This window comes from Mesoplodon bidens (assembly GCF_964165515.1).
Source record: "Mesoplodon bidens genome assembly, chromosome: 14".
Classification (NCBI taxonomy): domain Eukaryota; kingdom Metazoa; phylum Chordata; class Mammalia; order Artiodactyla; family Ziphiidae; genus Mesoplodon; species Mesoplodon bidens.
Genome location: NC_138170.1, coordinates 5,737,629 through 5,759,866, shown reverse-complemented (window position 1 = coordinate 5,759,866; position 22,238 = coordinate 5,737,629). Strand labels below are relative to the sequence as shown.

General features: G+C 42.6%; 2 protein-coding genes across 4 annotated transcripts in view; one reads left to right on the top strand and one right to left on the bottom strand.

Annotated features, from left to right (window-relative positions):
* Positions 1 to 22,238, bottom strand: part of CTNNA2 (catenin alpha 2) — a gene marked incomplete at its 5' end in the record, with an annotated part of 1,045,541 nt that overhangs the window by 337,652 nt on the left and 685,651 nt on the right. The gene's annotated exons all lie outside the window — the stretch shown is intronic.
* LRRTM1 (leucine rich repeat transmembrane neuronal 1) lies at positions 17,495 to 19,422 on the top strand (the record flags this gene model as incomplete). Its single annotated transcript, XM_081254091.1, has 2 exons — positions 17,495 to 17,525; positions 17,831 to 19,422. 2 exons carry the CDS (start codon positions 17,495 to 17,497, stop codon positions 19,420 to 19,422), a joined length of 1,623 nt encoding a protein of 540 aa, XP_081110217.1.

Genomic DNA, 22,238 nt, shown 5'->3' with positions numbered 1-22,238 from the left:
AGCTTTCCCTAGAGTATATATCATCTACCATGTCAGAGCTAGCCTACAAAACATGTTAGCAGAAATAAGGTATTGATTAAATACAGTCATAGTAAACATGAAAGTTACATTAATATTACCCAACACTGGAGATTTAGCATTTCATCATCCATCAGAGCCTACAAATGCATGTATACACACATCTATAAACAATAAACCTTGCCACAATTAACAGGATTTATATAGCCTTTTAAATATTAGAAAAGACAGGTTTTTTAAAGCCCGCTATCATATACTTAAAAAAAAAAAAGATATAGCAATTATCCTTGGTTGTGGTTCATTTGCATAAATTTTATGAATTCATTATATACCACAAATTATTTCAAAATATGCTGTTCAATAAACAAACACACTCAAGAGAAATCACTGGTTGATTCTAACACACGTCTTTCACTTCATCCCTACATGCACTTTCCCCAGCACTTGTACTTTGTCCAATTAATACTCCCCTGGGAGTACTTCTGTTCCCACCAGTCAGACTTGGTCCAGGACCTCCTCACTTCCAGTCATGCCTGGAGAACCATCATAATATGCTTTCACTTGTGCCATCTCCCCCACTCCCCCACCACGTGGAATCACCAAACCCTCTCAATTCAAGTCACACTTTCTTGATTGTCCAAGAGGCCTTTCCATTCTACTCTAACCATGGTAAATATTTACTTGGTAGGTTTTGAGTTCTTCCATGTTATGTCAGTTATGGACTTTTCTTATATTGATTCTTTTATTTGTTTTTATATATGAGCATGTCAAAGAAACTACCATGCCAAATTTATCTTTATATCTGCTACAGTGGCTAGAACATTAAAAAAAAAAAAAAACTTGAATGAATGAATGAATGAATGAATATTAATGTTGGCACACTGAGGGACTCAGCTGCTTAGAGGAATTCCTATGGTTATGTTCCTCCACTGCCCCTTCAGAGACATCACCTCCATGACAGAATGAAATGTGGAGATGTGGTTTGTATCCTGATTCAAACAAATATACTTCAAAAAGAAAAAAAATTGAGGGATAATGGGAGATATCTGAATATGGACTGTGTATTAGTAATATTAAGGAATTATCATCGATTTGTTAAGGTGTGATAATGGTATTATGGTTATAAAAATGTTCTTTTTTGAGATATATACTAAAAGTGTTTAGGAGTAAAATGTTACGAGATGCACAATTTACTTTAAAATACTCACAAATGATAATGAAATAGTGGCAAGACATTAATAATTGTTAAGTCTAATATTAATAATTAAGTCTAAGTCTAATGAAGTAATTTTTTAGTCGCCTCTCTTCATACCATAATTGATAAGGAACAAAATAATAATAAGAATGAAAATAAGTAAAGACTATACCTCCACATGCCAATTATCTGGAGGTGGTTTCAAATATTCTGCTTGTTCCTTACTTAACCACTCTGTGAGGCAAGCAGCTGACTGTATCACAGTTCACAGAAGGTAAATCATAGTTCAGTCCTAGAGGCATGTACTAGGCATGCTGGAGCCCAAGGAGATAAACAGCCAGTAAACTTTAGAACACTAAAGCTCTCTTCCCATCGACATCCCCCATATTGTTGGGAAATGGCCTGCTGGCCAAAGAAGGGAATGGTGATGCTAAATGCTAGAAAAATTACAATAATAATGAAAAAGTTTTAAAGTTGCATTCTACCTCCCAGGTGTAGAATGCAACTTTGAAACTAACAGTATATGTATCAGCAAGTTTATTTCTTTAAAGTTGTTCTATAAAGCAAGAACATTAATCCCATTTTATAGATGAAGAAACTTAGGTACTGACAGTTAACATATACATTTATCCTTGAGTTGTTTAAAATTATTAAATGGATGAAATATAATTCCCAAGATTAAGACAGTAGGTAAATCTCAGAATCAAAGCAAAATTATTCCCCAACATTCTGATTATTACTTTAACATACAATTCTTCCCTTATCTGTTCCTGAACAGTTGGGTGGAAAACATTGCCTCATTTCTTACCAGCAGGCTACAGGAAGAGATGCTCTCCCTGCTGCAGAAGAGACCCAGTTCGTGAGTTGTTATTGTCTTTATACAGAACATCAAAAATTTCTGGAAGGTTTTTAAATATGTTTCATTTTAACCCTCCTGACACCACTGCAGTTAGGTGGGTGGTAAATGCCATGTAGTTTACTTTACAAATGAAGAATGCTTATGACAGCAGGAATGATGTTCTAGCTGGCAATGGAAACAGAGTAGACAGAATCCTGGAACTGGAGACCCAGATACAGCCTTACTATATCCACGTCAACAAAGTCACACAGTATTGCTTTCCTTTTTCAGCTCTCAGGGTTTCTGAAAGAGCAAAACCATCAAAGTAAACGGTACTTTGCTTTCCACATTGGTTGAATAATATCCTGAGCGGTACACTTGGATCTCAAAAAGATTTCAGAAGCCTTTGCAATGTTCATAACAACTATAGGAGAGATGTACCATTCACCATATTATGTAATGAAACAAACTTTGGGCTCAAAGCGATGTGGCAAGTTTGGCAATATGCCTGTTTCATTTTGTGAAACAACTATTTAGTTGTCTGAAACAAAAACAACAATAATAAATTGGTTGGTATCCATCAGCCCTTGTTAGGCAATTGCACTGAAAGGAAGTGGTTGAATTCCATTAAAAACATTTCAAATTTGTAGGCATCCTTCAAACACCAATTATACTGAAATCAGGTAGATGAAGTTAAATTCATTCCGAGAATGACCTATCTTTAAAATAAGTAATTACCCATACAGGGTTATTACTATCTGAACATATGCATATGGTCAAAGGAACTCAAGGCAACTGTTTGAGTAGAGAGGGTTACAACAAGACCAGGCTCGTGTCTGTAATAGGGTTTGGTGAAGGATGGGATTCTCCCTTTGACAGCAGCTCCCAAAGCATAGCACTGAACCCCTAACATCCTACCTTCCTTTAATCACCAGTTATGAATTGTTCAACAAATATCCATTAACATTAGTGGAACCATTATGATACCACTAATGTTGAATGTCTAGTGTAAGATGCAGCAACCCAATAAAGGTAGAAACAGGTGTATCTCCTGTCTGTCTTGCTCTAAGGACTGGGAAAGAATCCCTGCCTAGCTGAAGACCCTGTCCAAAGGCCTGGTTTCAAGAGAAGGATCCAATATGATTTTTTGATCATTTTTGTATTTACCCTCTTTCAGTCTATAAGTGGGGGGGGGGGCAAAGGTGCATTACAGTCAGAAGACCACCCACCACACAAATAGGTTGGAACTAGAAGCCTCTAAAATAAGCTAGCAACACCTTTATACTGAGTGTCACCTTCACTTTCCAGCCCTTGTTATGTACTTTAGAATTTACTGATTCATGAAGGTCAGAGCTGAAAGGGATCTTAGAAATCCTCCCAACCAACTTCCATTCTCTATATACAGAAGAAATGTACCTTAAAACCACAGACCTAATAAGTGGCAAAACCAGATTTTAAACATGGATATTCCAACTCTATGATCAGGACACACAGCTATACCAGAAATATAATCTGGATTTTGCTCTTGAGAAATTTCAACCTAGGAGATGTGGGAAAAAATAGGGAAAGGGGCTTAGAAACAACTAGAGTGCAATTTTAGACAGCATGTAGCAGAGCATTTAGTTTATAGATGAGTCATAATTCAAAGAAAGTAGGGATTAATATGGACTTCTAGGACTGTGATTCCCCACTAATGAATGAAATCGTCAAAGAATGGAGTACTATCCAAAATGTTTTATAAATCCTAGTACTTAGCACAGTTAATGAAACAGAGTAAGTACCCATGACATGGTAGTTGAATGGATGGGCAGCTATATGGATTTGTGGATGGATAGTCTGGAGAATGGAAGTCCTCATAAAGGAAGTAGGATTTAGTAGGGGTTAGAATAAGAAGGACAGTGTAAAGGCTATACAGTTTTGAAACGAGCATTATTTACTTAAAGGATGTTGAAAAAACAACTTACTTGCAGCAGAAGACACTTACTAGGAAGTAGCATATGATGAATTTAGACACTCCATCTCAGTATCACACAGCTGATCGTCACCTATTCTCATGACTTTACTGGATTATGTTTAGACTGGTGTTGTAAGTGCAGGGAGAGTTTGAGAAACTTGTTAATGAATCCAGACTCCCACACCAAAATGAGATTTCTGAATGTGTGTGGTCGTTGGTATGCTGTTCCATTCTTTTTCTACACAAATAGCAACAGATGGTTGGAGGGTGCCAAGAGGAGTGGGAATCCAGGAGTCAAATTTAAATTGCCCCATCTTCTCTTTTGCTGGGTCTCCTCTGGATGAACCCCAGGGGGAAGGAAGACTGTAGAAGAATTCTTTGGCTTTTACACAGCCAAAAGACTGATTGGTATGCAGCCTTCTTAGGTGTCCCATACTTGGATCTAGGGAATGCAGAAAAATCTCTAATCATCAATACCAGCTGTGTTAAGTAAGTGGCTTAGGTTTTCGATGCCTTGATTTCCACATATATATTGGGAAAGTGGTAGAATCTCATAGAACTTTTAGGAATAAATGGACTTAATATATTAATGTGCTTTACTTTAGAGCCAGAGATATCACTCTATAAGGTTTGTTGGAGCTGATGAGGAGCTGGTGAACATTTATGAAGTGAAGATTTATTAAAAGGTACATCGACCCTTTAAGGAGGTTATCTTGTGTTCAACATTCCTCTTGTGTCTCCAATCCCATCACACAGGATCCAGCATGCTAGCTATTTCACAAGTTCATGAACATAGGCTTGTTTTGGCCTTAGGGCCTTGGTTCTTGCTATTCCCTCTCCTTGGAGTTCACATCTCCTGGAGATTTAATTGGCTGCCTCCTACTCATTATTCAGGTTTCAACTCAAATGTCATCTCCTCAAGGAAGCATTGCCTAACCTTAGATAAAGTAGGTCCCTTCCCTCAAATTCTCTCTTCCACATGGCTCTATTTTAACTTTCCCTAGCTATTCAGTATCTAAAAATTACCTTATATGTCTGTTTGCTTACAAAGTTACTCAGTCTTATTCAGAGACTAGAATATGCCTGCATATGTTAAGTACTCAACAGATATTTGTTAACTCCTAACTGGTGGGCAGATTGATTGACAAGAACAAGACCCCAAAGCATATACTTTGAAAACAGTATCAGTTATAGCTTCAAAGAATAAGTAATCCTCTTCTGAAAAGAGCAAATACTCAAAGCAGACTTCATACAGAATGACAGCAGTAGGCTTTAATGGAAAATCTCTCTCTCTCTCTCTCTCTCTCTCTCTCTCTCTCTCTCTCTCTCTCTCTTTCTCTTTTTCTGTTCAGCCTTGAGGTGAAAGGCAAACTAAAGGAGAGTGTTGGTAATTGTAACCAGGTTCCTTCACTTAAAGTCAAAAGTTGAGAAAAGCTCTAGGTCCTTTAGATGCCCAAGTCTGATCTCAGCCTGGTGAAATAAACTTGTATTGTGGAAAGCTTAGCCTCTCCTACATACTCCCCTGCCTCACTTCTGGGGTCTGAAATGAAGGGAATCCAACAAACTACAGTAATGCTTGATTTAGACCAGTGACTTGCACATGCTAGAAGCTTCATAAGTTCCATTGGTCTTATTACTTGTATAAAGGCCTAACAGTACCTAGGGACCTGTACGTTTTCTCGAGATATTTAACTTGTGGTCTTAAGATTGGAGTGTCAATCTTTCAACCTTCAGAAAACCAAGATCCAGTTAAGCAACTGCTCAGGAATATAAAAGTTCAGTTTAAATAAGTATGTGCCTAGCTGTTTCTACTTTAAAAATTGTTCTAACATCTAAATGGTTCTTCCCAGTTAAATACAATATTCTTTAATATTTATGCACTGTTATTTTAATTTTAAATTTCTATTTTTATAGGCAAAGGACAATTGAGCAGAAAAATGTTATACCCTCTCTCTCTCATGCTGTGAAGCAACCTGTTTTACTGTTTAAGCCTGTGTTTGTTCTGTTTCAATTGTACAGAGGAAACAGTTCTGGCACCTTTAAAAATCAAAGATCTATCACTCAACAGGAGAACATAGCAACCTAGGAAAGGGAATTATGAGGAACAGAGAAAAGATACAGTGCTTCTAAAACCTCACTGGGCTTATGAATCACCTAGGAATCTTGTAAAAATGTAGATTCTACTTCAAGTATATCTTGGGTGGAATCTGAGAGTCTGCATTTCTAACAAGCTCTAGGTGATGCTTGTGCTGCTTGGTCCTTGTGTTTAAGGATGATGCTGTTTGGGTCACGTGGCTTGAGAAATAAAAATCACTTTAGAGCATTTAGTATTGTACTTAACAGTTAGAGTAACATTAAGCCAGTATTATTTTATTTAACCTACAGAAATGACCAAAAATTCTTCCTCACCCATGCAGAGATGAAGCCTCTTTCTCCTCTCCTTGAGTCAGGATGACCACATGACTAGCATTGGCCAACAGACAATAGCAACCTGCTGGAAGGCGAGACCTGAAAAGTACTTGTGCACTGAGACTTGCTCTCTCTTGCTGCTCTTAGAACCCTTCAATCACCACACAGTTGCACCAGAGCTAGCCTTCTGGAGGATGAAAGGCCGCATGGAAGAGAAACAAGGTCCCTCTGCCAACAGCCTGCCAATCGCCATCCCTTTGAGTGAAGCCATCCTGGGTTATACAGTCTCTAGCTAATTCTCCAGTTAACCACAGTCAAGCTGGCTTATAGAGAAGATCTGACCCAACACACAGGACCATGAGCTAAATAAAATGATTGTTTTTTTTTTAACCACCAAGGTTTTTGTTTGTTTGCTTTGTTTTGTTTTTTTCATGCAGCCTCTAAAATATGAACTGATACTTAAGAAGGAGCGATAAGAGTTTAAGTCAGAGGTGCATAACACCATTTGTGCTTATGATTCTTTTTCCTTCTTGTCTTCATGCTATGTGGTATAATTTTGGTCTCATATAATAGAAATGGATATCAGTAGTTATTGCAATAGAATTTGAACTATCTTTCTATATTATAATTAAATTTATTTTTACCTTGTATTTTACTATGTTGAATCCTCCTGTTTAGAAGTTAAGCCACGTGCCCAGGTCACACAGTTTGTAAATGGCAGAACACTTTTTTAGCCTAGCACAGAGTCAGAAATTTCAAAAGTTCCTTACAGTAAGTTATTCAGTGTCTCAATTATTCTGCTAAGATGCACATACAGAATTACATTCTGAAGGACATGATCTCCAGCCCTCACCTTGTTTCATGTTTGAGAAGGTAATGCTAGACCCAGTTACAAAGGAATGATCTTACACTGATATGAGATGCCAATGGCAAACCCTCTTGGGGGAAGGACTCAACATCAGCCAGTCCTTGACCCAGAGTCCTTAGACAGACAGCACTGGTGTTGCACTGTTCCTTTGCAGGTTTACTCACTGTTGGGCAGCCTCTCCCAATGTTGACGGTCCTTGACCATCTGGGCTCGTCTCAAAACCTGTCAATCTCCACCATATTTTTTCTTTTTCACAGCCATGTGAAATACCTATTACTCACAGTCTCAGGGTCATGACTATATATTAAAAGCTGCTCACTACGGACTTGGGCAGTGTTCCTTACTTTGTGCCTCCTATTGAAGTGACCTCCACCTCCTCTGCTCCCTCCTATTCTTCCACGTTGAGAATCATCACATTAAAAGAAGCTTTCCAAACTGGTATTCCACAAGCTGAATAACGCCTGCAGTGTCACTTGCTTATGAATAGAATAGGATTCTTAAAAATTAGAATGTGAAAGCCTTTAATCAAACCACGTACTTTGCAGATAGCATAGGCCATATACTCCCTATCACCCAGCTGCTTCCCACATCACAACACCTTACCAGACTGCAAAGGCCTCTGATTGTACATGAGCTGTATTCTAATCTTTCTCGCTGAGGATTTGCATATACTGCCACCACTATAACTACCAAGCATGTTCCAGGGATTCCCTGATCTTTAGATCCAGATGTAACCTCTGTCCACATCTTTAACTGCTTACTCTTTTTTTTTAATTTATTTATTTGGCTGCACCTCACAGCTTGTGGCATCTTATTTCCCCAACCAGGGATTGAACCCAGGCCCTCGGCAGTGAGAGCTCGGAGTCCTAACCACTGGACCGCCAGGGTTAACTGCTTACTCTTAGCTCTATATGTTAGAGTTTTCTTTCACATCTTATTCTTCCTTTCCTCCCATCTACCCTAAATCAATCCATTCATTGAAATCATCTTAAATTGTTTCTTGGAAAAAGCACCATTTAAAAGATTGTCAATCCCATTGCAAAACTATTCTTATACTTGTCCTGTCCTGTCCATCTCTGTTAATACAGTCAGCCTCACACAATAGCTCACTTGGGCAGATATGGGAAGCTCCCGGCTGCTCTCCTTGACTTCAGTATCCTTTTCCCCGCCCTTCGTGTTCAAGACCATCATCAGGATTATATTCCTTGTACCCACATTTTGGAAATCATAATCCAGGTTGAAAGTCTTCCCAATCTGGCTCTGAGCTAACACTCCAGTCTCATCTCTCCTCAATCCCCTCTCTTTCATTCCTGTGCTCCAGACACCATAAGCATCTCAGAAGCCCCTGTAGTTTTTTCACAGACTTTGCCGACTGAACGGAGTGGCCTCCCTCTGTCTATCTGGTCCACCCCTCCTCCTTTTCTCCCACCTTCTCTGACTGCCTTTGCTCAATTAGCTAGAGAAATCTCTCCAATCCCAGTTCTTGCTTACATCTCTGCCATAGCATGAATCATACTGCCTTGTTACCCATCACCTCCACTCCAGATCTAAGAATACCCAAGGCAGGCACCACATTTAATCTAACTTTACCTCATCAGCTAAACCTCCATTTGACTTAAACTCGTGGAAAAAAAATAAATAAATAAGGACAGCAACAGACATTTATGCTAAATTATTAAAAGGTATTCTCAAGGTGACTGTGAGAGATTAAGAAGTGGTTTCAGAGAATGGGAGATGATTGAATAGAGATATAAATGCATCCAACTGGTTAATTTACTACAGAAGGCTCACTGCTCATGGATGGTGGGGGATTTCCTACACAAACTAGATCTGTGAAATGAAGCCACATATAAATGGCATTAATGTGTGTGACTTCAAAAGTTTGCACCTTCCTGGGTTAGTAATTTGTGCCTATATGTCAATGTAATAGAAAGGCTTTTTCTATTTAGCTCAGATTCCCCAGGCTATTGATTAGGCACGAATTCAAACCAGTTAATAAAGTCAATTCAACAAGAATCTCTACAAAGTCGGCACTGTGCCAGACTGCACTAAGAGGAAAGGGGGCATGTTTATCACTGTAATGTGGTAATTCCGATGATCTTTGTATATGGTTTCTCATATATGATAGTCTTTCACACCTTTAGAGGTAGATAGTAAAGGGTCCTAAAAGCAGGAAAATAACAAGTCTTTCCTTAGGGAATTTCATTTTACCTGCAAAGACAAAATTAGCAACATCTGGAAAACAAGATAATTAAATGTCAAGATGTATCAGGGACAGAACTTACTACAGAATCAAATTGGTTCCATTATTTGTGGCTAGGATGAGGAGGTAAGACTTGCTAATACCAAGCAGAAGAACTGTAGTTGTCTGGCTATCCCCATAAATTCTTGGGGCCTGACAGAAAACTGATTCTTGCACCAGCATCCTGTTACAGTGTTTGTTTGAGATCTAAACCTTAGAATCACTTCTTGGTATGGTGAGAGCCAAGTTAAAGTCAAATATACCTATGGGTTTACAATTAAATAAATGCTTCCTAAGCTGTTTTGGCACATTGGTTTGATTTTAACAGATGTCCCAAATAAGTGGGTGAAACCATGAAAAACATGATTTCTCGTGATTGAGATAGTGTGTTGTGAATAGCAAAGAACAGAGTCTAGTGCATTTCACGAGTATATTTAAACATTCTTACCTCCACAGTGTATTTTAAGTAACACGGCATTAAACTATTTTCAGACATGAACACCTTTGCGAAAATAATTTGGCTGGGCAGCCACTTAATAAGATGCAGCAATGAAATGCTTGTGAGCTCCCAGAAGGAGAATTGAAGACCCCAAAGCCCAAGCCTCCACCTGCCTCTTCAGGAAGGAGGGAGGAAATGGCAATGGGAAGGAAGGATGGTTCCAAGGCACCAAGAACGGATTCCGACAGGGATCTCAGGTGGTGCCCCAGCCAGGTGAGGGAAAGGGAACCAAAAGTTGTTTCTCTCTGTGGTGCAGTGAGTTTCTCAAGGAGAAGAAAGCAGCAAAACAGATATTGAGGGTGAAATATGTACAACCTTTCAGGAGGATAATCTGGCCTTATGTATTGAAAGTCTTTTAAAACTCCCCACTCTTTGAATACCAACATTACTTCTGGAATTAAAATTTAAAGACGCAGTTGCCTAAATGTGCAAGGGTATATGTCCCAGTCTGTTCAGGCTGCTATAACAAACTACCATAGACTTGGTGGTTAAACAACAAACATTTCTTTCTCACAGTTCTGCTGGCTTGGAAGTCCAATATCAAGGCACTTACAGATTCAGTATCTGGTGAGAGCCTGCCTCCTAGTTCATGGACGTCCGTATTCTCACTGTGTCCTCACATGACAGAAAGGGCCTGAGAGCTCTCTGGGTCCCTTTCATAAGAGCACCAATCTCATTCATGAGGGCTCCACTCTCGTGACCTAATAACCTCTGGCAGGCCCCACCTCCAAATACCATCACATTGGGGATTAGGTTTCAATATATGAATTCTGGGGGGCACAAACATCCAGTCTATAGTAGTATATGTATGAGGAAGTTCGTCCCAGTCATTTCATAAGAGCTAAAAACCATAAACAACATAATTGGTAAAAAAGGGAGATGGGTAAAATAAATAGAATGGTCTGTAGCCATTGAAGATGATTCTATCAATTTGTATTCTGGATATGGGAATATATCAACAATAAAAAAAATGGTTACAAAGTAATATGCATAATGTTATCATATTTTTAGAAAATATAGATATATGTGAAATAGTAAAATTCTAAAAGAATATATACCCAAAACTTAATAGTTTATCTCCAGGTGGTTGAATTTTAGGTGACAATCTTCATTTAAAATATTTTTTCTTGTTTTTTTCCCCTCATTTTTCATTTTTCTATAATAAAAAGGTAACACTTAGACATCCATGAGAAATACATACAGATTGACAGTGATAAGAAAACTGAGGTGTAATATAAGCCAGGAACTGCCTAAGGCTAGCATGTACAAGGGCTCTCTATACTTACTGCCTTACCAACAGTAAAACCAAACTTTATTAAGAGCCCTACTAAGTGCTAAGTATGGAGATAGACACAGACTTTGCATTCTATGTGTTTGGGATCTAATAGGACAGATAACAAGATTCAGAAGACGTGAGGTTTTTGTCCAAATTCTAGCACCCATCTTGGGCAATCACTTAAGATTTCTGGCCCTTCAATTCCTGAATTATAAACTAGGAAATTAATGATACTTGAGTTACTTTTTCAGGATAGAATTTGTGAGTGCTCCAACAGAATGCTTCTTAAAATTTAATTTTAACCTGGAGTTAATGGTAAAATGCAGATTTGATTCAATGGGTCTAGGAAGACACCTAAACTTCTGCCTTTCTAACGTGTTCCAGGCCTGCTAGTCCTATGCTTACACTTTCAAGTTGCAAAATTCAAATATACATGATATCATTGAATTTTCCCCAAGAATCCTTTAAGATAGCCATCCTTGGTCCTATTTCACTGATAATGGAGTGACTTGTGTAGGATCAAACTGAGAGAAAATGGCAAAGCACGGAACCCCAGTTGAAGTATTTTTATTCCTAATCACCAAGATGTTAAGGTCCCATTCAGTTCTAAAATACTATAATGAGAAATGGCTGCCACACTCATATAAAGTGAACCACACCAGGAGCAGTATTGGTAGAGGTAAGCTGCTAATATAGTTCAGAAGAATGAGAGATCACTTTACATGGGAATCAATTAAGAAGTCATAGAAGGGAACTTCCCTGGCGCTCCAGTGGTTAAGACTCTGTGCTTCCACTGCAGGGGGCATGGGTTTGATCCCTGGTTGGAGAACTAGGATCCTACATGCCGCGTGGCATGAGCAAGAAAAAAAAAAACGTCATAGAGGAAATTTGACATCAGCCTTGAAGGATGGCTAGAATGAAGGCAAGCAAAGATGGAGAGAGTATATACAGCAGTTAGGTATAATATGGCATGATCAGAGCACATGGCAGTGCAGAGGAAGCTTGTAGAGAGGGGCCCAGGACAGCAGAACAGGCCTCAGGAACTAACCCAGGTATGTATTACAAAAGTCACAGATAGCCCTAAGGTGTTCAGTCTTAGAGGTTAGAAGAATACAGCAAACTAAAATTTTCAGTATAGAATTGGAAGTCCTTTTTGAAAACAATTTACAGTTCATTTAATGGCAAATGGTAATCATCAAATTAGCAATGGCTCTCTTCAAAAGTTATTACAGTATCTGTGCTGTCACTTACCTAAAGTCACACACACTTCCCACATAAGATGCAGCATACAAAGCAGACTTGGTTTATCACCAGTATTTATAAAGCCAGGCCTAGGGAAAGAACTAGGTCTGGGGACCAATGGTTGGTCTTAATATAGTGAATGTTTGGAAGCCCTTTACCAACTTCCTTCCTCTCCCAACACAGATTCCATTTGTCCCTGTATATCTTCTTCCCCCGGAGAACTAGGGAATTAATCCACTCATCATGATATATGCATTTCAGTTCCCCATCGTAGGTATGCCTTCACGATGCCCATCTCTCCAGTCAGTGAGCCTTGAGTCCTTAAACTACTTCATACACTTTACTTCCTTCAATGAAGCTTTTTAACATTGGTCCCATTTGACCTGTCAGCTCTTTGCATTTGTATGTTCTAGAGACATTTACTCTCAAGCACTGGGACATGTATAATTATTACCGGCTAAACCTCTCAGTGTCTGCTGCTCTGCCCTACCTAAAGCTCCAGGAGGAAAGCACTAAGTCACTGCATTTATTTGGTTTACTCCCATGACTTAATATCAATGCAAGATGTTAGGTATTGCCTTAGTGTTATCCATATCACTACCTTGTTTTAAGAGGAGGATAAAGGTTGATAAGAACAATGACCTTTTTTCAATGTGTCCCTCCCAAGTGGATCTCCTGAGAGAAACCTTACAGCCCTCACCCTTTGGCCCCATATATAGCTTCAGAGGCGCTCTGTAAAAGACCAGTTATATGCTGTGTGCCCACAGGAACAACAGAGTTAATTCTCTCCTTTTGAATTTGTGACTCCCACCCTCCTCCCCTACATCTAAACATTTCCTTTTAAAGAAAAGCCAGTGCTCACTGCTACTGAAAAGTAAAGACAATCACATAAAGACCAAGGTCCAGGCTGGAGCAAGCAATGACAGAGCATTAAAATCACCACTTGAATTTCCCTTTCCTTGAACACTGCCAAAGATTACTATTGCAAGGCCAATCTTCAGAATGCGTGCTCATTTCAGACTTTTGTCACTTGCACCTCTAGGTTCACAAACTATTTTGACGCAAATAAACAAATTGGAGGTGGCCTTCAGTTGAGATGAAATGGGAGAGGTACAATATTTCAAAAAAACAAAACTGTATGTGACCACCCCCCTAGCACCCCATCACATAAAGTACCAAGAAGAAGCAAGAAGGGTTTACTATGCAAAGGTTAATGTATCAGTATAAGGTTTAGAAGAGGAGGAATTAATTACATCTCCCTCCTCCAAACTCTACTTCTGGCCTCTCCAGCTGCATCGAGCTTGCTCTTCCACCTCTTAGTTCCAGATTGTGTTTTGGCAAGCAGATCCATACTTCACATACCACTGAGTTCCTTCCCATTTGCTGAATCCACGTTTTCAAGATTCTTATCCTTTCTTACCCCACTCCCCAATCACATGTTGGCCTAATGGCTTGAGGTGCCTTTCTTGCTCAGCTACTATGGCAGTTCAGCAAGACATGCTAATTATCTTTCCCCATACAAACACGAAAAATAACAAGGGTGTTTGTAAAGTGTGTAAAGTATGTCTCATCAGCATCCAATGCTGAAGGAGAAGACATTTACCAACAGAAACTTGTGCCTGGCCCAGAAAAAGAGATTGATCATGTATACCCACAATCATCACATTATAACCTGATGCATTAGATGTTCTCACAAGAGAGGTAAAGAGTTATGAGAGATCAAACATGACGAAAGAAAGAACTTTATGTGAGCTCTTTCTTTGTTTTTTTACTTTTTAGTGTGTTGGACCCTAAGAGGCATGAAAGTAAAACTCATGAAAACCAGCTATATCAGCTTGCTTTGGTGACTCAAGAGTTGTCGTTTCTTGACTCAACTTTGCTGAAACACTTGATTCATGTTGTTCTTATTTAACCTAATTTGCATTGATTTAATCAGGGCTGGTATGCTTTAAATACATAATAAATTGGGATTCTGCAACTTAGATGACTTAGAATAGCGAAATTTCAATAAAGCTCATTTCAATCTGTTAATGTATACGGTTCTGCCAAGGGGTTTAAAACCGTAGAAAAGATGCAAACTTGCCACATTAGAAGTGGGAAAGATTTAAAGATACCATCCAGATGAAATGATTTGCAGGATAATAATGTGAAAAGCAATATATATATATATATATATATATATATATATATATATATATATATGTACATATGTATTTTTTAATTACAGCCTAGACATATCTTCTACGTTTTGAGTATCATACTTAGAAGAAAACTCACATATACATGCAGTGAATTTAATTTTATTTTCCTTCCTTCTTGCCAACACTCAACTCTTTTCTGCCTCTCTGTACCAGCTCTACAAATCAAGTGACATCCAAAGTGGGACCTCTTCTTGCCCATTTGGCAGGCTCAAGCACCACTTTGCAAGCTGCCTGCATTAGGAGAATTTTCTTCCTAGCAGCCATGGGGATTGGGTGGCTTGTACTCACAATACTTGCTGAATGGTTGGCCAATGTTTACCCCTGCCTGCCCCAGCTCCCCAACCCTTTAGAGTTTATGGCTCAATCAGCCAGCTTGCTGTGAGGAATAATTGTCTTGGCAAGAGGTGAAAACACTTGATGGTGAAATTGTCTGTCTGTTCAAGTGTTCCGCAGCACCCTGGAGGTGCCAGTGCCCAGTCTAGAGCCAGGCAGGAGGTGATGGAGAGGTGACCATCCAGAATGGGAAAAGAAAACCACCACTTTGGTGCGGGACAAAAAATAACCTATCTGTGCCAGTAACAAGCTGTGAGAACGCGGATAATCACCCGATGTCTCTCTACCTCAGTTTCGTCATGTGCAAAGTTCAGATTTTCTAATGTCTCTTTTAGCTCCTAAGACAGCATGTGATGTCTAGGACATTTCAGCTTTGTTTTCCTTCCAATTGAAGGATGCATCTCAGAGATGAATGCCCAGGCCAGAGCTCAGAGGAATACAAAATGGAATGATTCATGCCCCTGCTCATATAACTTTTCCTGAAAAGTACCACTAGTCTTTGGTGACTTTGATTCCACTGGTTAGTAGTGTCTTTAGCTTGAATGTAAGGAGTAACTTAGTTACTTGTCCAAAGCCAGTCCAACCCTGGAGCTTTGGTAATCCACCTCATTCTTATCAATGTGAGCACAACTATAGATAATGCCCACTTATTTTCAGTTCCTAAGAGTCAGACATGATGGGAATTAGAAGTGAGGAGCTGGAAATTCACATAGGATTCTCCCTATTACCTCCTCGGGCATATTTGTCAAGAAGGTAGGCTTATCCACTCACTTCCAGCAGGGTTTCTCTCTCTCTCTCTTTTAAAAAAAAAAACAAAAACAAAAACAGATGACCAACAGGTCCCTGACAACAGCAATGCAGACCCTCTCCAGACCAGTTGGAACAAGACAGAGTTCAACCTAAGAAGCCTAAGGAGCCCATCAGCCCATCCATAGATGAGTGTTAATGGAAATAATCAGGCCAACACCTCTTCATGCTCAGATGATAATACAATTTAGTAACAGTCTCAAAGCTTAAGTACGGGTGTATATATAGAAAGGGGTAGGCTTCATGAGGGTTTAAACGACCCCTTCTCCTCTCATCCTCTCGCACATTCTCCTGGAGCGGAGTGTACTGCAGGGTTCTGTAATCACCATGAGCAACACGTCAGGGTCAGCCCTCCCGGTGTCAGACATTAGAATCTTTCTTTAATCCACCCGGGACCCCACAGACACCTACGGAGACTGGTGAAGCCCCTGCGGGATCTCGAGCAAGAAAAACTCCCTGTACACAGACATAGGTTTCTGCCACTCTAGGTCTCCTACCGCCGGGACCAGGATGGCTTTCCAAATCCGCTGAGTTTGGAAAGCATTCCCCCATCCACCACCTAAAAGGGCTGGCTGACTGCAGAACTCCAGTGCCCGCAAGGGAAAAAAGAAAAATCTCAGCCAAGTCCCCACAATCACTGCTTTCCTCTAGCTTCTCTCAAGTTGCTTTTCTAAAGCAAAGGACCAAATGTTGATTTCTCTACAGATTCCTACGTATCTCTTACACGTAGACAGCTTTAAAGGGGGAGGGGGGAACGTTCCCCAAAGGGAAGGGGAGGGCGGAACCGAATATTTCAGTCTCCCACTTGGAAATATCTTGTCGTTGATGATGCTTTTCCAAACCTCCATCCTCCCCTCCTTTTTTTTTTTTTTTTTCTTTTTGGAAATATGGACCCAAAAGCTGAAAGTTATTTCCATTTCATCAAAGCACATATATGACTTTAGTGGTTCGGGGGAATGTTGGTTTTCTGCCCACCCCTTTTCAATCTGCTCATGTCTGAGGTGCTCCGGGAAGACGCACAATCGTGAGAAGCTTACGACACGCAGTGAGCAGTAGGTGCCGGTGCAAGCTCGCGCCTCACACTGCCTGGCGGAGGGAAGGAGCCCGGGCGCCGGGCGCCGCTCCCCGCTCCCCGCTCCCAGCGCCGCCGCCCGAGTCGCCCGCCGCCCGCAAAGCATGAGCGAGCCCGCTCTCCGCAGCCGCCGCGGGCGCGAATGGCAGGCGGTCTCCGCGGAGCAAAAGGGGGCGCCGGTCAGCGGTCCTTTCCAATGACGGACATTAACCAGACTGTCAAATCCTGGGGAGTCGCGAGCCCCGAGTTTGGAGGTGTTTTTTTTTTTTTCCCCCACAACGTCACAGTCCGAACTGCAGAGGGAAAGGACAGCGGCAGGAAGGCGAAGCCCCGGCTCCCTCACGCAGTTGGGAAACTTGCGGGTCCTAGAAGTCGCCTCCCCGCCTCGCCGGCCGCCCTTGCAGCCCCGAGCGGAGCAGCAAAGTGAGACATTGTGCGCCTGCCAGATCCGCCGGCCGCGGACCGGGGCTGCCTCGGAAACACAGAGGGGTCTTCTCTCGCCCTGCATATAATTAGCCTGCACACAAAGGCAGCAGCTGAATGGAGGTTGTCACTCTCTGGAAAAGGGTGGGTAAGACACTTTTTAATTAAATTCTTTCCCGAAGATTTTTTTTTTTCCTCCCTTTTCTTTGCTGCAGCATCTAACATGGACCAAATCACCATCTCTTTGATCTTTACGTGGCTGTGAACTTTCTATGCTGCCCAGCTTTCTGCATGCTTAGAGGTGAACGTGTGGCTTCGGGGAGGGGGGGTCCTGCTTTAGTTCAATGTATTTATTTGATTTTTGCCCTTTTCTCCCCCTCCCCCGCTCCCCCTCCCTCGGAATAAAATATGATGTAGATTTCTGACCGAGCGCTTCCAATGGACATTCTCCAGCCTCTCTGGAAAGATTCTCGCTAATGGATTTCCTGCTGCTCGGTCTCTGTCTATACTGGCTGCTGCGGAGGCCCTCGGGGGTGGTCTTGTGTTTGCTGGGGGCCTGCTTTCAGATGCTGCCCGCCGCCCCCAGCGGGTGCCCGCAGCTGTGCCGGTGCGAGGGACGGCTGCTGTACTGCGAGGCGCTCAACCTCACCGAGGCGCCCCACAACCTGTCCGGCCTGCTGGGCTTGTCCCTGCGCTACAACAGCCTCTCGGAGCTGCGCGCCGGCCAGTTCACGGGGTTAATGCAGCTCACGTGGCTCTATCTGGATCACAATCACATCTGCTCGGTGCAGGGGGACGCCTTTCAGAAACTGCGCCGAGTTAAGGAACTCACACTGAGTTCCAACCAGATCACCCAACTGGCCAACACCACCTTCCGGCCCATGCCCAACCTGCGCAGCGTGGACCTCTCGTACAACAAGCTGCAGGCGCTCGCGCCCGATCTCTTCCACGGGCTGCGGAAGCTCACCACGCTGCACATGCGGGCCAACGCCATCCAGTTCGTGCCCGTGCGCATCTTCCAGGACTGCCGCAGCCTCAAGTTTCTCGACATCGGATACAATCAGCTCAAGAGCCTGGCGCGCAACTCTTTCGCCGGCTTGTTCAAGCTCACCGAGCTGCACCTGGAGCACAACGACTTGGTCAAGGTGAACTTCGCCCACTTCCCCCGCCTCATCTCCCTGCACTCGCTCTGCCTGAGGAGGAACAAGGTGGCCATTGTGGTCAGCTCTCTGGACTGGGTATGGAACCTGGAGAAAATGGACCTGTCGGGCAACGAGATCGAGTACATGGAGCCCCATGTGTTCGAGACCGTGCCACACCTCCAGTCCCTGCAGCTGGACTCCAACCGTCTCACCTACATCGAGCCCCGTATCCTCAACTCCTGGAAGTCGCTGACGAGCGTCACCCTGGCCGGGAACCTCTGGGACTGTGGGCGCAACGTGTGCGCCCTGGCCTCGTGGCTCAGCAACTTCCAGGGGCGCTACGATGGCAACTTGCAGTGCGCCAGCCCCGAGTACGCACAGGGCGAGGACGTCCTGGACGCCGTGTACGCTTTCCACCTGTGCGAGGAGGGGGCCGAGCCCACCAGCGGCCACCTGCTCTCCGCCGTCACCAACCACAGCGACCTGGGATCCCCCGCCGGCCCGGCCACCACTCTCGCTGACGGCAGGGAGGGACAGCCCGACAGCACGCCTGAGCTGGCTACCGTGGCCCTCCCCGGCGGCGAACACGCCGAGAACGCTGTGCAGATTCACAAGGTGGTCACCGGCACCATGGCCCTCATTTTCTCCTTCCTCATCGTGGTCCTGGTGCTCTATGTCTCTTGGAAGTGCTTCCCAGCCAGTCTCAGGCAGCTCAGACAGTGCTTTGTGACGCAGCGCAGGAAGCAAAAGCAGAAACAGACCATGCATCAGATGGCTGCCATGTCGGCCCAGGAATACTACGTTGATTACAAACCGAACCACATTGAGGGAGCCCTGGTCATCATCAACGAGTATGGCTCGTGTACCTGCCACCAGCAGCCCGCCAGGGAATGCGAGGTGTGATTGTCCCAGTGGCTCCCAACCCGTGCGCTACCAAATATGCCTGGACAGCCGGGGCGGGCCGGCGAGCACCAGGCTGGGGTCTCCTGTCTGTGCTCTGATATGCTCCTTGACTGAAACTGCAAGGGGATCTCTCCCAGAGACTTGACATTTTAGCTTTATTGTGTCTTAAAAACAAAAACGAGATAAAACACAACAAAACCCCACTCCACAACCTTCAGGACAGTCTATCTTAAATTTCATATGAGAACTCCTTCCTCCCTTTCAAGATCTGTCCATATTCAGGAATCTGAGAGTGTAAAAAGGTACCAATCATTGATTTTTTTTTTGTAAACTTAAAATGTTTAAAATAAAATAGCATTTACAGTTTTTACAGACTGGTGTAACCTAAATGAATTGTTACCTGGTTAAGAGAGAAGCAACAGTTAGAATTTCCTCCCTCCCCCCGTGTGTGTGTGTGTGTGCGTGTGTGAGTGTGTGGAGGGGTGATCTAGTGGCCAGAGGGAAAATCCAGAAATTCAGGAGCAAAGTAGCCAGGCTCATTTTGAAACATTAAGAAGGACAAACGGAGCTTATCAGGTAGATGCACCCCTCATGATTCAGGACTGAAAAAAGCAAGACCCTTTATATTATATCTGGGGGTGGGGGGTGCAGTGCAATCTAGCCACTTTAAAGCAGTTGAAAGGCGGACTGAGGACTGAGCATCCTTGCTCAGCCTTTAAGGCAGAGATCATGGCAAATGCTTTTTAAAAGGCAGTGCCACACAGTTTTTCTTATGAACAGGAAACATTTTTGCACTTAATACAAGCATCTTTCAAATCGATTCAAAATCTCACCCCCAAATGCCACTGGTTCACTATTCTCCTATGCCTTTGATTCACCAGACGTAGTAGCATTTGTTCCCTTTTCCATACTCTCTCAAGTGAAAGACCCTCATCTCCTGCTCTCTGGTCTGACTCAGGGAAATAAGGCAGAATACAAATGTTCTGTGATGAAAGCTGTGCTTTCTGGAGCATAGTGGTAAGACTGCAGCAAGCTGAGGCTCTCAGCAGTGACAGCATACTCCTAGTTGCTGTGGGGAGCAGTGGGAAAATCCTACCCTGGGCTGAACGCCTCCCTGGGTGCTGCCTGTAGCAGGAGACTTTAGGGGCGGATGGGATACAGAAGTGATGGGGGTGCGGTGGGATGGGGCAAATGAGCTTTTGATCCTATGTTCCAATGTTCCTGAAATAGGAATAATTTGTTAACCCAGGGACAGAAAAGCTGCCTCTCTTCAGATTGCCCTGTTGTGTGATGCCTGCTTTCCTGTGTTGTCTTAGTTTTTTTCTGTGTTGGGGTCAGTGATTTCCCCTTCCCAACCTTCATAGGTTTCCAGGTCCACAGAGATGTGGGTTGTTTATTGAACTAAATTCAAGAGTGGTAGCAAGTGGCGGTGTGGGGAAGGGACAGGGGAGGAGTATGTGTGATGGATGGGAGGGGTCTTTCACTAGCTAGCAATTTAAGCAAATGTGTGATTGAAATAAACTGTTATGAGTGACAGCTGGTGAGCTAATGTTGTCCATGTCCAGAAGTTTTTCTCAAACTCATGTGCTCAGCCCTCTGAATGATCTTACAGACTGGCATCGTTCTTTTTTCCTTTTCTTTTGGGAGAGAGAGAGAGCCAAGTCTGACTAGCAGGAAGAGGGATAGGGGGAGAAAACATACGCCACCCTCTCCCAAAATGCAAATGCCTCTGGCCACCTACCTAAAAAGGCACAATCAGCTGTTTGAAATGCAGAATGGCATCACCAGGAGGTTTACTTAATCTGAGGGTTGGTAGTAGATTTCTCTTCTACCGATGGAGAACCCAATATGCCTAAAAATACTGCTTCTAAGAGGTTCTTTCAAGAGAAATATTTTGCAAATGTCTCTAAGATGTTAAGCCTTGGTAGAGAGCTTCTTACACAGGCACACGCGCGTGGGCGCGCTTGCGCGTGCGCACACACACACTCCCCATAATCTCATTTTCTCTGACCAGGAAACTTCATCTTATTTTGTTTATAATTAAAACATGACTTTATGACACATACCATGCACGCAACACCCATTTAAACTAGTAATGTTCTAGAAGAGAGACGCTTTGATAACTTTGAGGAGGGAGTTCTGGATTTAGTCTAAGAATGCTCATTTGGGAATGCCATTGTAAACAGCATCTCACTTGGAGGGCAGGGGTTTCAGGAACATCTATAATGAAACCTCAATAAAGAGACCTCCTCTAGGAGACAACAGACGTTTTCTGGAAAAAAAAAATCCTCCAACTGTGCAACTGAAGGATTCAATTCAATCCTTGGATTCCATGGATTTGATGTGCTCCTAGGAAGGTTCCTGAAATCCAGTGCCAAAAGCTGCTCTGACTTGGTGCATTAAGGACAGTGTTGGTGTGCTTACAGGGAAAGCTTCCAGAAGCAAAGCCTTATTGGCAAACATCAGAAGCACAGATCCACCCTGCCCCCTAGAAATATGGATATTGGAAACTGGAGAATTTCTCCCCTATCTCTAAGACTTTTTCCCTCTTCATTCTTCTTTTGTAAATGTGGCCATGAAAAAAAGCTAGAGAATAAGCCTGCTTTGTTATCTGCTGCTGCCACCCCTACCCACCATATGACTAAACACCACATATGTAGAAGATCTGAAGTCCACGTAAATCTAATGAAATACTATTGTAAACAGCACTCTGTAACCTGAGACCTGGCGAACAAATGATGGTCATGAAAACTGTGTTCTTCATTTGTTTGTGTGCGTGTGTGTGTGTGTGTGTGTGAGATTGTCTCTGTGTTGTG